Genomic DNA, 17587 nt, shown 5'->3' with positions numbered 1-17587 from the left:
TCAGGGCTTGTTGATATGCACCTCACTGTTGCCATTCATGTTGGTAGATGTGGTGATTATATATTGTGTTGTCTGAGATGGATTTACTGCTTGCTGCTCCATATGGTCAGGGTTCGTAGATATTTCCTCGGTTAACTGATTGCTTTTCTTCAATTCCAAGTCACTCTGTCCTTCAGAGATCACATAGTGAGTCTAAAGGCAAATAGCAAACACCATTTAAATAACTAATAGCCAAAAAATGGGACAGCATGTATCAGAGCAGAGTGAGACATCAATAAAGACATAGACAATATAAAGACCCTATATATTTATACATATTTCAAAACAGCCGTGATCGCAACATGGACCTGAGCATGGGAGGCATCCAAAGCTCTCATCGGCTAAATGTGCAGACAGCCACACATTTATCTTAGTTAATAAATAAAAATAATGTAGATATCAGTCATTAAAAACTTAAGCATATTACATGCATTAATGTCAGATTATATAGACAAAGACACCAATACCATTCATTAGGCAGGGATGAAAATACAAAAAAGCTAATTTTAAGTAAAACAGTTTTTTAAAAAAATTTTGTGAAACAATTTATCTATTTCTGCCTGTTTACATAAAACGTCACCAGAATCGGTTGGCAGATGCACTGAGCTTTCTGAAGTTCTCCCGTTCTTATAATGGCCATTGTGGATACATTGCAGTATTTACCTGAGTAACTGCCTTAACTTGACCACTATTAATTGGAGTGACCGGGGTACCTACAGCAGCCTCTGCAATCACGTACTGTCCTTGGGGTAAAGCCATCATCTGAATCTCATTGGCTGCAACAGAAAAGTCAGCGGGGACAGAGTCAAATAGTGATCCCAAACCAAACAGCCATAAACAATTTGCTCAACAGCTTTGAATGTTCTTCTCTTATACACAGGCTTTAATTACAGCCAAATATCTGGATGAAACAAATCACATTTCTGGATTAATATGAATTTTGTTTTTCCCCCACGTTTCTTATTGCCTTAAGCCATTAGCCTTAACTCCCACCCCATAAAGACTTACGGTAGCCACGGAAAGAGTTCCAGCCGCTAGGCAGGTAAGCATGCTGCACAGCGGCGTTTGACTGGGTTTGGGAAGCAGACGGTTGCATCTGTGATGGGCTGACATCCTGCTCCGCTTCCTGTGCAGAAGGGCTGAGAGGCTGCGCCCCTACCTGTAATCAGCCAAAATACGATTAACATACTCAAGCAAGTGTCCCAAAATACACCCAGTCATGTCACGTTAACGGATTAGTGTGGGGTGGTACACACTGGCCCTGAATGAGGAAGGGGGTGACAGATAAAGACACTAGCCTCAAAAACACTGCCAACCATACTTACACTCTGACACAAGCACACTCACAAAACTCTTACAAAGATCGGACCGGCCCTTTGTGAAGACTTTTGGGCCAGCCCAGGCCCCTGACATATCATGTACAGCTGAATTTTCCATTAAAGTTTGACCATGAATGTACCTACCACTGGGAGACAGACTTATGGCACAAATCCCAGGATGTTTTATACAGGTGAATTTAGAAGCAAAAATGTTGCCTGATTGAGGCTCACTTTACCTGAGCAGGTGCCTGGGCACCGGATGTTGGCTCCGCCACTTGGATATGTTGTACCTGAATGGCATGCTGCGTATATCCCTGCGTCTCATGCAGCTGTCCAATGTCCACCGTGGAATGCTGGGACTGATGAGGGGACGGCGCCTGCGACAAAAAGAGTGACAATTCAGAGATGGTCTGATATGTAAAAACTGTGTTTGCCTGAGGGTATAATGGAACATACAATATTCAGGAATATTCTCAGATGGTTACACAGGACAATAGCAGATTATGAACCTTGACGGTGTCTGCAGCAGTCTGTACACCACTGCGTGCTGGGGCTGGTTTAAAAAACATTTTTCAACACCGACTGCTCTGCTGCTTTCATCAGTTGATACAGACTCATTTCTTTGTTGAAATGTTAGGATGAGGTTATAACTTAAAGAACAATTACTTAGGTTTCTGGTCTTGCACTTACCTGCGATACCTGTACCACCTGTAGCTGTATGTGTTGCGGCTGTTGCATGCCACCGGTGGCCTGCGAGACAGGGATGTACTGTATGCGCTGGTAGTCGCCTTGCGCAGTGCGGTATTCCGTCGTCAGTGTTTGCGACAACTCTGTCATTGCCTGTGTCAGAAGGTCCGTTGTCTGCAGGAAAATTACTCGTTATTAAGGAATAGTTGGTTATAAATTAAATATGCAAGAATCAAATATATTTTGAAAACAAGTAAAATGGGTTATCTGTACCAAAATATTGACCCCAGCCAAATCAGCAAGTGAGGGGCTTTTGCTTCTTCACTCGTATATCTATTCATAAAGGCTACTTATAACTCACCACCACAGTTTCACCACTTGTGCCATCAGCAGTAAGAACAGCAGGAGCTGCGCTGATCACTGATGCCTGGGATGTTATCGGCAACAAAGAAAATTCAGGATGTTTCTTCCTTATGTGCTGAACCATCTTGGTCTGAGAAGACAGAAAACAAACATATTTTCTTTGCACACACTCACTTGTTCTGACATTATCCACCAGCCATAACTACCTACCCATCCCTGATCACAACAAATGTTCCAAAAAAGTGATTTCTTGTACACAGATAAATTTTCATCAGCTCTTCAACAAATATTACACATGGGGAAATATTCCCAAAAATCTACTTCACACAAATACTCGTTTTAACTTTCCTTTATATAGTGCGTCTTTATATATCGCATATATAATGCAATTTTTTATACCCAAGTTTACACTTGTTGCAATTAAATAACAAAAATTATTATTATACATACAATGTGGTGTAATCTGAAGAGGATCTAAATGAGACTTTAGAATCTAAATGCAGGGTTGATATTAATATAATACAAAATTAAGGCAAGACTGATGAGAGGCATTATCCCAGTTCATAGTCACTGTACCTTGCTACTGTATTGCTTGGAGCAGTGAGGGCAGCAGACAGGAGGAGTTGCTATCGTCCCTGTAAGCTGAGTGTGAGTGCTTAACATGGGGTCAGGCTCCCCAGGTCCAGCCGGTCGGAGTTTTCGGATGCTAGGCGGGAGTTCTGCTCCTGGATGGTTCTTCAGGATGTGCGCTTTACGTTTGCTGGCGCTCTTGTAAACCTATTCCAAACCAAAACTTGCAATGTTTATGGCTTGATTTGTTTCACATTTTCATGAAATGTAAGTGGGAAAACACCATTCCAATAATACAAATGCGTTGCATCAGTGGCTAGAAGACATTTCCCAAAATAAGGCCCCTTTCTACTGCTGCAAAATCAGTCAGCTGTCTAATATTTTCTTGGGGGTAAAAAGAGTATCAATCGTGCTGAGGCTGTTATCTCCATGAACTTCAGGAATTACACAATGACACTAACTCACCTTCTCACAGTATTGGCAGTAATAGTCTCGGTTGGGCTTGATAATAGGCAGGGTCAGCTCAGGAACCTCTTCAATCTTCATTTCTGGATGTCTCTTTGACAAATGGTTAACCTGGAGAAGAGAATGGTAGCATTTAAAGCATATGAGTGGTCTGCACCCCACAGCACACCATCTGCTGTTCTATCTTTATTGTAAGCTTGTATGAGCAGGGCTTTGAGGAGTAAATACTTGTCATGTCCTGCTTACCCACTGTGCAGCGCTGTGGAATATGATGGCTCTATAGAAAACAATCATTAATAATTACCAGCATGCCTCGTCTCCGGAAACCCATCATACACAAGCGACACTTAAACATGAAGCTTTCGTAGTCTGTTGAGGCCAGACGTGGCTTGAAAGCCTTGGCTCGACCTGTGCGATCGGCTTTCTTGGCTTCTCTTTCAGGATTGTGCATGCGCTGCATGTGTTCCCGGAGTTTGTCTTTCCTCTGAAGAAGAAAAAAAAACATATTACTTGCATACACACACACACAGGCTCTAAAATACCTAAATAATGAACAAACATGTATTGCATCTTTCACGTTCTAACCTTTTTTATCGATTCTTGTTAAGATTGTTTAATACTCTTGTACGGGCAATATAAGTTCTATCTACCATCATCATAAAGCTTTACTATGGCAAATGATGATATAAATCTGTGTGTAACTGAGCCCAAGGACAATGCAACAGAATGACTAGCTCTCTGAAAAAAGGGGCAAAGCGTTGGTTTTCATCGTATAAGCGTGTCCCAGACTTGTTGGGACAATTTTATTTACTAAATGAAAAAAAAAATGGTGTCTCGCGTTGGGTGAGCGTCAACGGTTTAGAAATTAATGTACTTCCATCTTTATAGGATACAATGACATTACATAAGGAACACTTGGGTGTGTCAAAAACATACAATGTACAGTTTTATGGGCTTCAGAAGAAGGACTTACCTTGAACTGTTTGCCACACGTGGAGCAGAGGAAGTCCTTGCGGTCAGAATGCCTGAGCATGTGAAGACGCAGCTTGTCGGGCCGGCAGAATGCCTTGTCGCATTCTGTGCACTGGTAGATCTTCTCGGAGTGGAAGCTGCGCACATGCTTTTTAACCTGGTGGGGCAAAGTGATTTTAAAAACGAAATTAGAAAAAATGGGGAGGACGAGGAACAATATATTTAAAAGAATTAGAAATATCTTAACGTACACGTGACTGATTTGAAAATTCATGCAATGAAGCCCTTCTGCAAAAAAAACCCAAAAAACGTGTTCCGAGGCGTATCCTCGCTGCCAACAAGCAGATTCTGGAAGAGCGATCATCATTACAAATTTACAAACTGCTGCAAGAAGGATCGACTCCTGATGTTTCAGGACACTTTGGGGGTTATTAATAAAATAGTACAACTTTCACAACTTGTCTCATCACCACAACAACCACGTAATAGCCCCCTAAAAGCAATATCACTTTTAATACACAACTCCCTATGTGTATTTCTCACTCACTCACTTTCACTTTTTTTATGTTGTAAAGAAACAATTATCCAACCGGGGAAAAGTATTTTAAAGTCCTACTGATGAAACCTGCAGAGAGAGTTGGACTCTTAAGAGAACACAGATTCTGAAAACTTTCTCAATCATCTCTAATGTGACCACCAATAAACCAGCATCTGCATAAAAATCAAATCTATTAGCAAATCCTACAGCATATTACAAATTCCATGCTAGAAAAAAAGTGTGAGACTCAGATTTGGCAGCTTATGAAAATGATTGCAAAAATATTTTTCCGTTTTCTGACCTGAATGAAATCAGAGAAGCGCTTTTTACAGGTTGGACAGCTAAAGCAGCCGTCAATGACATGCACAGCTACGTGGTCCTTTAGAAGATCCAATCTGTCAAATGATTCAGGGCAGAATATGCAGGAATAAGTCTTCTGGTCCATATGGTACTTCATGTGAGATTCCAGGGAACTGCTGCTGATGAATCCCTTGTTGCAGATATCACAGGTAAGGGGACAGTTACCGTCCCTGCCATGAAAACGAAGGTGTTGATCAAGCTTTTCTTTCTCCCTGAATGCTTTTCCACACTGCAGGCATTTAAAGGGCCGGAATGACTTGCGGATGAAGAGGTGTTGCAGGGCAGCATTCTGCAATACATAAGCATAGTGCGACTGAATGTGTTAATCAAGAAGTCAGAGTACAACATGTGATGACAAAATGTGTGATGTCATTTTCCAACAAAAGATGACAAACAAAATAAATAAATAAATAAAACGCACTGGTTCATGGCTAGCTAATCATTTCAACAAAACACAGGACAATATTTACAGAGTGCACAGATCAAAACATTTTGTACTAAATCGTAAATGATAGCGAGTAGGTTGCAGCTTGCACATATGTATTGGATTATTGCACATGGTGCACAAGTGCAGACTGCGATATAGTCTTCATACACAGGGTTTAAGGGTTTGCCAATGACAAATTCAGTCGCAAGATCATTTGATTCATGCATTTCAAGGTTTCTTATACGGTTAATCCTATAAATGCATTTAAAACTCTGCCTTAAAGAACCATGTCATTTCTGGATGATTGATTTAAACTGTCCCTGCCAGCGGACAGCAGACAGAAAAGCACCTACCTGCAACTCCAGCTGAACGGAGAGCGGGAGGAGAGAAAAAGACACATTACCACTAGGAAGGTTTGTTTCAAGCAGCTGGACCTGCTTTCTGTAGAAGTACTAAAATGAATGAGGTGTCCATAATGCTTATGGGAGAGATTGTTCACCAAAAAATGGCTGGTGTTTAATGACCTTTTAAAAACATCTAGTCTCTTTTTAATTTACACCTGCCTTTGCATCCCTGTTGCTTGATTGTGTCATCTGTAAAAATGTGTAAAAGCCCTGTATAGTCCTAAAACCACACATCATGACCTTACCCTGATGCGCTTGGCTCTCCGCATTTCTTCTGCTGTTAGTGTGCTCTGCGTTGTGGCCGGTGCGCTACTTTCATGTGACACCGGCTGTAGCAGCTGGTTCTCTTGCTGTGGGTCCAGAGTGCCTTGTGTGGTTGCACTCAGAGAGAGTTCGGACTGGTCTAAACCATTCAATTCGGAGTGTCTTCCACTGTCTTCATACTGGGAAGCCTTACTGGGGAAATGCAGCAAGTCCTGGAAGAAGGTAGTGTTAGACTGAACATCTACTGGAAGTGGAATTGGAAGTAATGTCCTGCCACGGTAAGGACATTTAACTAAAGTTAAGTAAACAACAAATGAAAAACCTAAAGGAGTTTAATTTAAAGCCATTTCAGGGGAGTTTCCAGGTTTTCTTTCTGCCACCGGTAAAGTTAATATTAAAAGCGCGTTTTGCATTTTGAGTGCACAGCGTGTATTCTTGCAGTTTGAGCGTGGTGAGGGGCCTGCAAAGTCTGTTAGTTTTAATTATCTCTTACTCTTACCTGTGTCCCTAACTCGCACTTCTCATGGTTGTCACCGGTATTGTCCAGTCTCAGGAATTTTGGCGGCCTCCCTGGTCTCCTCCCCGGCCCAAACTTCCTCTTTGCTCTTCCTCGGCCGCGGCCTTTCGTTCTGTAAAGAAAAACTATATGAATCCCAGTTTCTCCATTTAGAGATACCTCCACATTATAAGGCAGCTCTATCATCAAAAATACATTTGTCATTAGCAACTAGAGAAGGAAAAATGCCTATATATTAACAACTTTTAATACATTATATATTTTTTTCTAAATAAAAGTTTAACTGGTGTGAAACTCAGCTTCCTACAGGACAAAGTGGGCATTTTACATGTTCCATTACTATTTTATGCAAGAGATAAAAGCTTTGAAATGAGCAGCCAATCGGGAATGATGTGGAGTGAATTGACTTAAATACATTTAATTGTGAATGTTTTATTGCAAATATCTTAAAACCCCCATATGGTATGTTAAATATTAACAGCACGTTGGTGTTTTTTTTTTTTTTATTCTCTGTTGGTTGATATCAAGCTTGATTTGATCGCAATGCTGTTATGGAACGTGTAACATTACCCTGAATATAGTTCTGCCAAACTGAACACCAACATTTGAGATCTCTCCAATGAGCCGCATCTTCGTGGCTATGTTGATATATTGGTACAATTTACTCATAAGGAGTTATACACACACACTTAGCATACATAAGTGATATTACATGGTTTGTCTGGGTACCTGCTAAACAAATCTATTTTTTCATCATGAGTATTTAGATGCTGCTGAAGCTGCTCCGAGCTCATGAAGCGACGGTTGCATTCATAACACGGCCAATTTTTCTCTTGTTCCCGCAAAACTGTAACAAATAACAAAAAAATGTATTAGGAGAGACAGAGGTTCCACAGTCCGGGTTTACATGTCTACGTCTATGACAGTTTAGGATTAAAACTGTAAAGCTTCTATACAGAGAATTTGGTGCCATGATAAAAAGGGCCAACATAATCCAGCAAAACACACAGAAACAACGCGTAGGAGAGACTTCGCTCATACGAGGGCATGTAATGCGAGTGCTGGGCGTCAAACTTTGGTTCTGCGAAGGTAAAAGCTAAATGTAACTGTAATTAAAAAGCATTTCACACATCTGCGCAAATCCACAGCTACATGGAGGTTTCCACCCCTTCTATCTAAACCTGAATTGCAACCCTTCAGTAGGTTGTGGGCATCAATCCTCCCCATTGCTTCAGCTCTTAAAGCACCCCCAGAGGTCCCCTCCTCCTGAGAAAGCACGTTATTCAAAAATATTTCAGGGATTGTCAAGAATCAGACAGCTTTATGCACATTAAACACGAGTGTGGCTGCTAAACATTTATTTAGCTAAATAATAAGCATCACTTACATTGAAAAGTCCCCCCCCCAGGACAAACAAGTAGTTATTAAAACATTTTGCTCTTACCACCACATTTCATACTACAATATGAGTTGTGCACAGTGTGGTGCCACCCAGAGTGACTCAAATTGGCATTAAAAGCTCAATTTATATGTATTCTTGATGCACTTTTACAAAATTGAAAGAACACTGATTCTGGTAGCTCACAGAGAGGTGATTGTAGGCAGAAGCAGAGCAGAGCGGTTTATTCCGTGACATGGAGATGGATGCTACGTATACTCCATGATGCTCTAGTATACCTTTCTATATCATGTTACTTCATCACGAGAGCTACCCTCGTAGGGGGGCTGCTGGGGCAGAGCAAAGGTCGCTTCCCATCACTTTATTTTAATAGATATACCAATAAAGTAAACAGTATTAGTACATCCAAATTATTCAAGTCAAAAAAGACCATACAGATTTGTTCAACTCATATGTCTTTTAAACAACTTCCTCTCTCCCAATGTACAGTTGGGATATTCTTTTTTGTATATCTGTTCCAATATCTAGGAATGTGATGGCTTAGCATTCTTCCTGTAGCCTCTGGGCTGGAAACTCAATAATTCAAATTTTACCAGAAAAAAAAGCAATAATAATCCAAACTATCTGGGCAGCCAACTACTACAAATGGTATCCAATTTTATTAATAATCACCCCTCCGTTCCTCCTGCGATATGTCATGGATCTTCTGATTCACAAATTCTGCGTAGGATGCAGCATACCAAACCTAGTGTGAATAAAAGGGGAAAAAAAGGAAAACTCATACAGCAGAAAAGGCCCCTATAAGGCAAGCAGACCAGCACAGTAATAGTTAACAAAATGTCTCCTTGCCGTTTGCATAGGCACGAAATAAGTCCGAGGGAGCACTCTTTCACTGTTGTACTGTAGGTACTGGGGGCAAAAAGGGATCTTACTGTATGCCAAAAGAGAACCAGTTCATATTACATGGATAATTGCTTTAAATGTTTTTTTTTTTTTTAAATATATTGGTAATTTACAACAGAATTTTTCTGGTACTGACTCATTCGACACAATGTGAAAGTAATTTTTTAGCACAAACACTGTTGTATCGGTAAAATCACACGACGCTTGCTTTAATTGCTACCAAAAACATCAGTGCAGTAAAAGCCCTGCCACGCACTTTAAGCCGTGCAGAATTATACATTAGGCCTGTGAACAAAGGTTGTTAGCATTTGGTCTGCTCCCCGAGGCAGCTGCCCCTCTAAAAATAGCTGATTTTCTCTGCATACATGCCAGGTTATGGCATTTTCTTTCCTTGCCTCCTATCACTGTTATATTATTTGCACCTACATCAGAGATGTAATTTGCCAGTGTGTGAGCTCATTGCTTGTGGGAGGAAAAGAGCAGGTTTTAGCTATGCTTAGCACCCCCAACTCCCTCCTAGTAACGAGACGATGATCTCAGTGCATCACCGGTAGGAGCTGCTTAAAAAAGGAAATTTCTATTAAACAAATCATTATTTTAGTTGATCACAAATAATATTTATACCTCTGAATGCAGAATATAATAATTGCTTAAGGATCACATATCCCACTTAGCTCAACAGGATGACGAGTTGTTTTTGGTAAAAACTAAATAATTACAAGAAAACAGAAACTGTCAGGTTGTTAGTGAATTTTAAAGTGATGTCTCAATGGGTTGGGGAGATTTATAGGGTGGAAAGTTTGAGGGTACAGATGATGGTGATCTTAGCTCCATCTACCCCCTCCCGGTTCCACCAACTCCTCTTTTGTAAATATGGACCAAAGGAATCACCACTGCCAAACACAGCGCTTGGAGATCCTAGGTGCCAACATAGAGACTATTGTGTTGCAGAACATTTGCAGGGAAAGTGCATTGTAATGAGATAAAAATACACTCATACATTTGCACGGGTTAAAGGATGCCTTTTTCAGAAAGAAGAAATGACTCTTAAACTAGTCTTCCTACTTTGTTTGCGTTGAGCTCAGGAGGTGTTTGGACGTTTCCATACCTTCAGTTCCTGCTTGGGCTCCACATTCTTGATTGTAGTGTAGTAGATGTGCTGTCCGTATTGATAGGCCACCAGATTCTGTTCCAGGTGGTTTTTGGCAGGCCGTACAAACATCATCCAGTTACAGAGGTTCTCCTCAGACAATTCAAACCATAGATCTTCCTGTAAATTCCCGTCAGAGTCGGTGCTGTTCAGAGATACCTGTGGAAGGATAGAGATAAGTTATATCAGCTGTGCCCAAGAAACATGGAGGCAACCAACAACCTGATCAGCAGTTTGTATGAGCCTTGGTAGCTGTAACGCATTTTACTAATATGTCCAGCAACATAGTAGCAGATCTAAGTACTTTATAGACCAAGTGTTTTATACAATGTTAACTCTTTTAAAACCAACTGTGTGCCCAAAATTCAGGAACTCAAAGGGTTAAACTTCCGTTTGAACTTCAGCCCACCATTTGAATCGTATCATAACCAACCTTCAGGTGGATGTATCCATCTTTCAGCTGCGTCTTTTTCACGAGAGGACCTTCCAAAGGGCCAAATTGGGTACGTTTGGGAATACGGCGCTTGGAATAGACCCCACCCAGGAATCTATCAATATACAGAACTAAGGGAAGACTGGCACGTGCCCGGGTTAGCACAGGGCGATTCGGGATCGGATGGAGGGCCCCGTGTTTGGGACACACAGAAGGGTGCGCATTATTGCATTCCTCACACCCTGGAAAACAAAGGGAAAAAAGATAACATGAAGAAAAAAATGTAAAAAAGTCAATGCAGACTAAACTGAAACTAAGTATAAAAAAAACCAAAACATTTGTCTAACATTCAATAATATACAGCAAATAAACCAGCAGGCTGGGATGGGCTAATTATCCTTCCAACTCATGAAATGTTAATGCACTAGGAATGCACTGCACTTTACACAAACGTTAGCCAAAAGCCATCTAATTGAACAGCCTCTTAGTTACAAATGTGAAAAATACATTTAGATATGGCTTATTATGGCAAAGTTCTTAAATGTTGTCTTGTTTCTGTTTAGACTTTTGTAGCAAAATCCAACCGAACACTTTCTGGCTACAGCGCAGTAACCAACAGTAAGCCTGGAAGAAGTCTGTACTATGTCAGTGACAATAAATTGTCCGTTTAGTAAGCAGGAAAACAGAAAAAAATAAATCACTAAGCTACTCTGCTAAATGCAACTAAACATTTAAACTCGCAAAATATCTTCCACCTTAGTTTCTATCAAAGAACGGTTCCTCCATTCTACACTTACAAAGATCATTGGGATCAAAGGGACGGGGTGGATCTGCTTCCCACTCATCAAATTCTGAGTCTTCCCCATCCTCCTCGTCATCTTCATCCTCATCATCATCATCTTCATCCTCTTCATCATCATCATCTTCGTCATCCTTTCCATCTGAATGAGCATTAAGGCTCTGTAGAGACTCAATGTTTGCTGAGCTGTCTGCTCCCTCCATAGGAGGTAAGCCATGATCATGCACTGATAACGAGGCCTGGAAGGGAGAACATGAATCAAACACAACGGCTAACAGAAGTACCAACTATGCTACATGATAAACCACCTGAACAATAATGTTGCTTTAATAATAAAGAATACACCGATCTATTGAATATCGTGTCACTGATAAAGATTGAAAACGTTTACAAAATGGTGATAAATGAAGATTTTGCTTGTATCGCTACAGTTCTCCAAGTCTTTATAGTGATTAATTAGTTCCAGACAATAAGGGAGTCTTACTCTTTGTGATTTATCACTACTTAGTAAATCTCTTTCTATATGCCTTATAAATCAAAACACAGGCAGGAGCGCATGGCTGGGCTCCGACTTAATTAACATTTCATCCACATACACAGACAGGTGCGTTCTTAATGTCAGCATCCTTAAGGAAGGCACTGTTAGGTATATGATTTTACAGGAGAAAATATAAAAGGAATTTCAGATTAAATTAACTGACATTTTAATAGTACACAAAGGGTACCAGTGCTTACTGAGTTTTTGTTTTTTTTAAATAAATATTTTATATAAAAGTCCGGAATATTTATGACGGTGCAACAATGTTTTTTGATGCCGAACCTGTTAAACTGGGTTCTATGCAGCCTTATAGAAGGCAAGCGAGCTCAGTCCTAGTTTATTTTATCAACGGAGAACAGTTTGCCATCTGTGGACAGAAATGCACTGTGGTTTTGAGCAAAAATAAATAAAATATTGATTATAATATGTTTCAGGCACTGAATATGAATTATTAATATAGTATTTTACAAGCAAATTATGGTTTACTGCGAGTTTCTCCTTCTGTTAATAGCTGTATCTGCAGAACTCAACTCCATTCAGATACTTTGTCATTTCTAGTGATTCAGCAGCCCTGTGTCCTTGCACACCCACAATCTATACCCATGACTGTTAATTAAAATAAAGTCCGCAGCTGTTGATGCTTTACAAGACAAAATAATGATCTCAAACGGACATACCGTATTTGCTCGATTATAAGACAAGGTTTTTTCAGAGCAAATGCTCTGAAAAATACCCCTCGTCTTCTAATCGGGGTCGTCTTATAATCAGACCTCAAATAGAGGTCTGACTATGAGACTGAGATCCAGATCCCCCGCACCGCTGCAGGGGACCTGGATCCTTCTGTCTCCCCCCCATTTAACACTCCACCCCCCACACTTACCGGTGCTTCCAATCCACGTACCGGTGCGGGGAACTCTGACAGCCGGGGAAGGTCTGCGCGATGGACGCAGACAACCCCCGCTGCTAGCCACACCTCCTTCCAGCTGCAGCGGAAGGAAGACTGCTGCCCCGGTATACAGCAGGAAATTGGAAGCACCGGTAAGTGTGTGTGGGAGTGTTAAATGGGGGGAGACAGAAGGAAGACTGCTGCCCCGGTATACAGCAGGAAATTGGAAGCACCGGTAAGTGTGTTTGTGGGGGGAGTGTTAAATGGGGGCATAGGGCATTTCTGGAGGCAGAGTGCTCTATGAAATGCCTTTTAACCCCCTGAACGCCACTCTGCCTCCTGAAATGCCTTATACCTCCCTATATGCCACTCTGCCCCATAATATGCCTTTTAACCCCCTAAATGCCAGAGTGGCATATAGGGGTATAAGGCTTTTCTGGAGGCAGAGTGGCACATAGGGGGTTAAAAAGGCATATCATGGGGCACAGTGGCATATAGAGGGTTAAAAGGCATATCATGGGCCACAGTGCCATATTGGAGTGGCAAGCCTGGGGGCAGATGTGTGTAACTGGGGGGCAGGTTGGAAAATACAAGGAAATAAAAACAAAAAAATATTTTTCTCAATCATAGCTTTTATTAAAAAAATTTAATAGTTTACATGAATTAACATTTACTAGTAAAACTTTTTTCCTATAGGGTCGTCTTATATTCAGGCTTTTTTTCCTAAATTAATATTCAGATTTTGGGGGGGGTCGTCTTATAATCGAGCAAATACGGTATTACGATGTAGGTGACGTGTAATGTGGTGAGTTGCTGAACATTGTGCGTATTAATTTACTGGTCTGGTACATGCTGATAACGTACATAGCTTATCCTTGATTTTCCATCTCCTACCCTATTATAATCTAAACGTATCTTTCTCCCCATTACTCTGCGATGGGAGTTCCTCACGTTTTCTTTTTAAATAATTTAATGTCCTGCCCAGTTTAGCCAAAAATGATTGTATACCGCAATTACACATAAAAAGATCGCAAATGTGGGTTAGTGATTTTCAAATCGAAACAAGGACTGGTTTAAAGAACAAGATATTTAAGCGTATCGGATGCTTTTTACATTTCAGGTGTAATTCACACAATGCCTTATTGTAGGCAGATGGAGGCTGACTCATGCCCCTCCACAGGTTGGGTAGATTTAATTAAAATGTCTCAAAGGTACAAGCTAATTGCGTTCATCATAGCAGGGGTCCATGCAATGACTGGAAAAATACCACTTAGCAATGTGTTTTGTGTAGCTCTGGGGAAGAGTGGCTTATCACTGAATCTATACTCAGTATTTTTAGCCACCTGGTTGTCAGACCCTAAATTGCCCGATATTTTTGACTGTCAGGAATACACCTGCCCCCAGCCTTCTCTGGGAAGAATGCAGTGTAATGACAATATATATTAATATAATATTTCACCTCTGCCTACAAGGTTAGTGACACAAAAAAAGAGGTAATCAATGCATTGCTACCTCCTACTCACCTGTGACACCGGCTCCAGTGACATTGTTTGAGCAGACTCCGGGACTCCGCTAAGGACAGTCAGGTTGGCAGTATTCATACTCTGTGAAGCTGGTAATAGGACAGTCACCTGGAATCCGAAAGCAGACTTATTATGTGGAAACTATCACCCCCTGTCTCCCTAATACAAGGAAGGTGCTCTCTTAACTTTGACTCATTTACAATTTATATTTGGCACAGATGACTCTCCAGACACTGCAGGTTTGCTAGTAAGTGACAGTAAGCCATATGCCTGCATGGTTGGTGGATGCACCTGAGATCATCCAACAAAAATCTACAAAGACTGCATTGTTCTTAAATGCATCATATTCACAGAGCGAGATCTAGAGAGGCTGCCCTGTTAGATGCACCTGTGCTCATGCAGAGAGATCCAGAACGTAATATATTGGGGTTCCTTCAGAATGAGTGCATTAAAGGTATTCCTATTTGCAGAAGATGCGACATGACTATGAATATAAGGGTTTTTTACCTGCTGAGTGGTAGCATCCTGCTGGACGTAAGCAACTTGGGGCTGGTCTGTAAACAGAGTCTTGAACAAAAGAAAAAAATACAATTAAAAAGTCATGGATTGTCACCTACCACAGACACATCTTTCTAGTTATTTGCCGTACCAGGACACACCAAATTCAATGATTGGAATTTTACCAAGGGTCTGATACAGAATAATTTTCCTCTCACACTACTTACCTTAAAGGATAGAGACGATTAATAACATAAACGTGGCTCCACATTAAAGGGCAGCACTCCTGAAAATTCCAGGGTGGCACACAGTCAAATATGAGAGTTGTGGCTTTAAACATGGTGGGTGCATTTAGGTTTGTGTAGGCCCTGCTGGTGGTCGTTGTGCTGCATTTGGCCGCATTTAGGCTAATACTCCAGCCAAATATACCCTTGGGTGCAATGCCCCAGTATAAAAAATACCGAGACACAAACCTGTGATCCATCCACAGGGTGGATATACACTAAAGTGTGTTCCGAGGCATCCACGGATGTGAAGGATGAGGGGTCTGCAGTGTAGACCACCTGCTGCGGGGGGCGATCCTGGTCATCGCTGTACACAATTTGAGCTACGGCTCCACCATCAGGGACAAAGTGTACCTGTAGGACGGATACACACAGGAGTGAGAGCATGCAATGGGTTATAAATCACTAAATCACTGCAAAAAGCTGTATGATGAAGACTTAATACGATGAAATAAAATACAGACCTGTAAGAAAAAAAAAACCCTGTATGGAAATCTTCCAAAGCACAGGTAGCATTGGGGGTTAACTTACAAGTCATGGCCTTAAAAAAGTGATGTTGCATAAAGATCAAGGAATTGCACAGAAAACGTGGGAACTTTACTCATACCTTAATACTCAGTCATCAAAACTGATAGCAACAAGAGACAGGAAAAGTCTAGATTATCTAGCCTTCTCTCTTCCATTTATAATTTTAAATGCGTATACTCATTTGTTTAATTAAATAGTCTTCCTGCATCGCTCCAGCTGGAAAGCTATTTCAGATACTCATCACCCTTTCTGTAAATCAATACTTTGCAAAGTGGCTGCCAAGACACGAGACACCAGAAAAAATTATCAAACTTCTCAGGCAGCTCAAAAAATACTAGAGGCTGGAAGTTTAACGGTCTGGCCATCCTGTTGAGGGGTATTAAGGAGAATTATAAGATTTTTGTAATCTTGCAGGAGTGCAGTAGATGAATGTAGTATTGTAGAAAAGGAGACTAAAATTGAAGAATTCCTGGAAAGGTTAGGTTATAGCAAGTTCAAAAGGTCCACTCTTAAAGGGGCAATACCACCTTTTTTTTGTAGCTGAAATATTTGTATTTGCCATTTTCCGATCTCCAAGAGGTTTCCAAGTTGTGAGAACCAGCTCACGAATAGCAGAGTATTGTAGGTAGACAATACATTTCTAACCTTACTACTTAAGAGTCTTTTGCAACAAATATGTATATATTCCTTACAACCATAGGACAATAACTAAATGATAACGCTATGGTGGGAGTTCCTCTTTAAAACTTTAAAGGAATTGTGATAGTAAGTACTTACGAACCAAAATACTGACAATTGCACACTATATATGCAGTATATCGATGACTACGGCAATCCGTTCAGAGACGCCCTATATAATAAACACGTCACCTGGGCTGTGTTGGCTGTGTGTTCTCCTGCTGTGGGCCATACGTGGGGGTTCGCTTCCTTGGGGTCCATCGTGTCGATGAGAGGCTCCTAGACAGCAAGTACTTTCTGGCAGGGGATGTCAACGCAGAGATCTCATCTGTTGGCAATCCCTGTGTCCGAACACAACATGGAGAGTGTAGGCACCATGGCTAAAAACAAAAACACAAAGGTTAGGAGGACTTCCAGAAAGTGGAAATAAACCACTCATTTTATTAAACAGATCAATAACTGGATGGATCTGGGATGTTTTATTAACCTATAAATCTGTATTGTGTTATGAAAGAAACGCTCTTTGCATAATGAACCGTCACATCACATCTGAAATTCCTCATAAAACCATCAGGTTATAAAATATAACTACGAAGCGTTTCAGACGCAATGGTGTTTCCCAGAGAGGAGATGCTCCATCACTAATAAGCGAATATCTCCAAAAGCCGATGACATTGTTAATAATAATAATAATATAGAAACAAAGGTGGTCTTTGACAAGGAAAAAAAAAATCAAAGTATAACCAACCTAATTCCCTTAATGAGAACAGAAATGTCACCTACTTAAGTGTACAAAAATATATATATTATCAAAATATATCTAAATACAATAGGAGAAACTTTATCGCATCTCACACTAAATGTCCGTTTCAGGGGAGGAAGCTGAGCTGGGATACAAAGAAGCTTCAGATCAGACATTAAAATTGCTTGGAAAAAATAACATAAAAACGGGCTAAGCGCCCACACACACAATGCGGCTACATTCACGCATTACTGATGTCTTTAGTAGGAAGGTTCAGGATTGTTAAGATTAAGAATAAAGT

At 40.7% G+C, this 17587-nt stretch overlaps 1 protein-coding gene across 9 annotated transcripts; it reads right to left on the bottom strand.

Annotated features, from left to right (window-relative positions):
* Positions 1-16805, bottom strand: LOC149286934 (PR domain zinc finger protein 10). 9 transcript variants are annotated; one of them, XM_089493725.1, is made up of 23 exons: positions 16737-16805; positions 15528-15692; positions 15064-15123; positions 14553-14664; positions 13365-13369; positions 11608-11848; positions 10811-11052; positions 10336-10536; positions 8997-9069; positions 7655-7772; positions 6908-7037; positions 6390-6620; positions 5255-5602; positions 4417-4572; positions 3748-3927; positions 3444-3554; positions 2985-3185; positions 2407-2538; positions 2049-2219; positions 1595-1735; positions 1048-1198; positions 703-815; positions 1-192 (listed from the first exon to the last, which is right to left on the bottom strand). In XM_089493725.1, exons 1-23 carry the CDS (start codon positions 16803-16805, stop codon positions 1-3), a joined length of 3543 nt encoding a protein of 1180 aa, XP_089349851.1. The 9 variants fall into 9 exon arrangements, with proteins under 9 accessions (XP_089349851.1, XP_089349852.1, XP_089349854.1 ...); XM_089493726.1 differs by lacking the exons at positions 13365-13369; positions 14553-14664 and adding an exon at positions 6094-6105; XM_089493728.1 differs by lacking the exons at positions 13365-13369; positions 14553-14664 and adding an exon at positions 6094-6105 and having other exon boundaries at positions 1634-1735.
* Between the last annotated feature and the right edge of the window lie 782 nt (positions 16806-17587).

Source organism: Sceloporus occidentalis, unplaced genomic scaffold (assembly GCF_023333645.1).
Source record: "Sceloporus occidentalis isolate IW3139 unplaced genomic scaffold, rSceOcc1.0.p SCAF_66, whole genome shotgun sequence".
In the NCBI taxonomy this organism is placed as follows: domain Eukaryota; kingdom Metazoa; phylum Chordata; class Lepidosauria; order Squamata; family Phrynosomatidae; genus Sceloporus; species Sceloporus occidentalis.
This window is presented reverse-complemented; position numbering and strand designations above follow the sequence as displayed.

Bases quoted from the DNA above. Each gene is read 5' to 3' on its own strand.
- LOC149286934 (XM_089493725.1), bottom strand. From the start codon at position 16,805: ATGGACCCCAAGGAAGCGAACCCCCACGTATGGCCCACAGCAGGAGAA. The intron at 11,053-11,607 runs GTAAGTGTAGAA...TTTGTTTTCCAG, and splicing joins CTTTGATCCCAATGATCTTT to GGTGTGAGGAATGCAATAAT. The intron at 3,928-4,416 runs GTAAGTCCTTCT...TTTCTTCTTCAG, and splicing joins CGTGTGGCAAACAGTTCAAG to AGGAAAGACAAACTCCGGGA.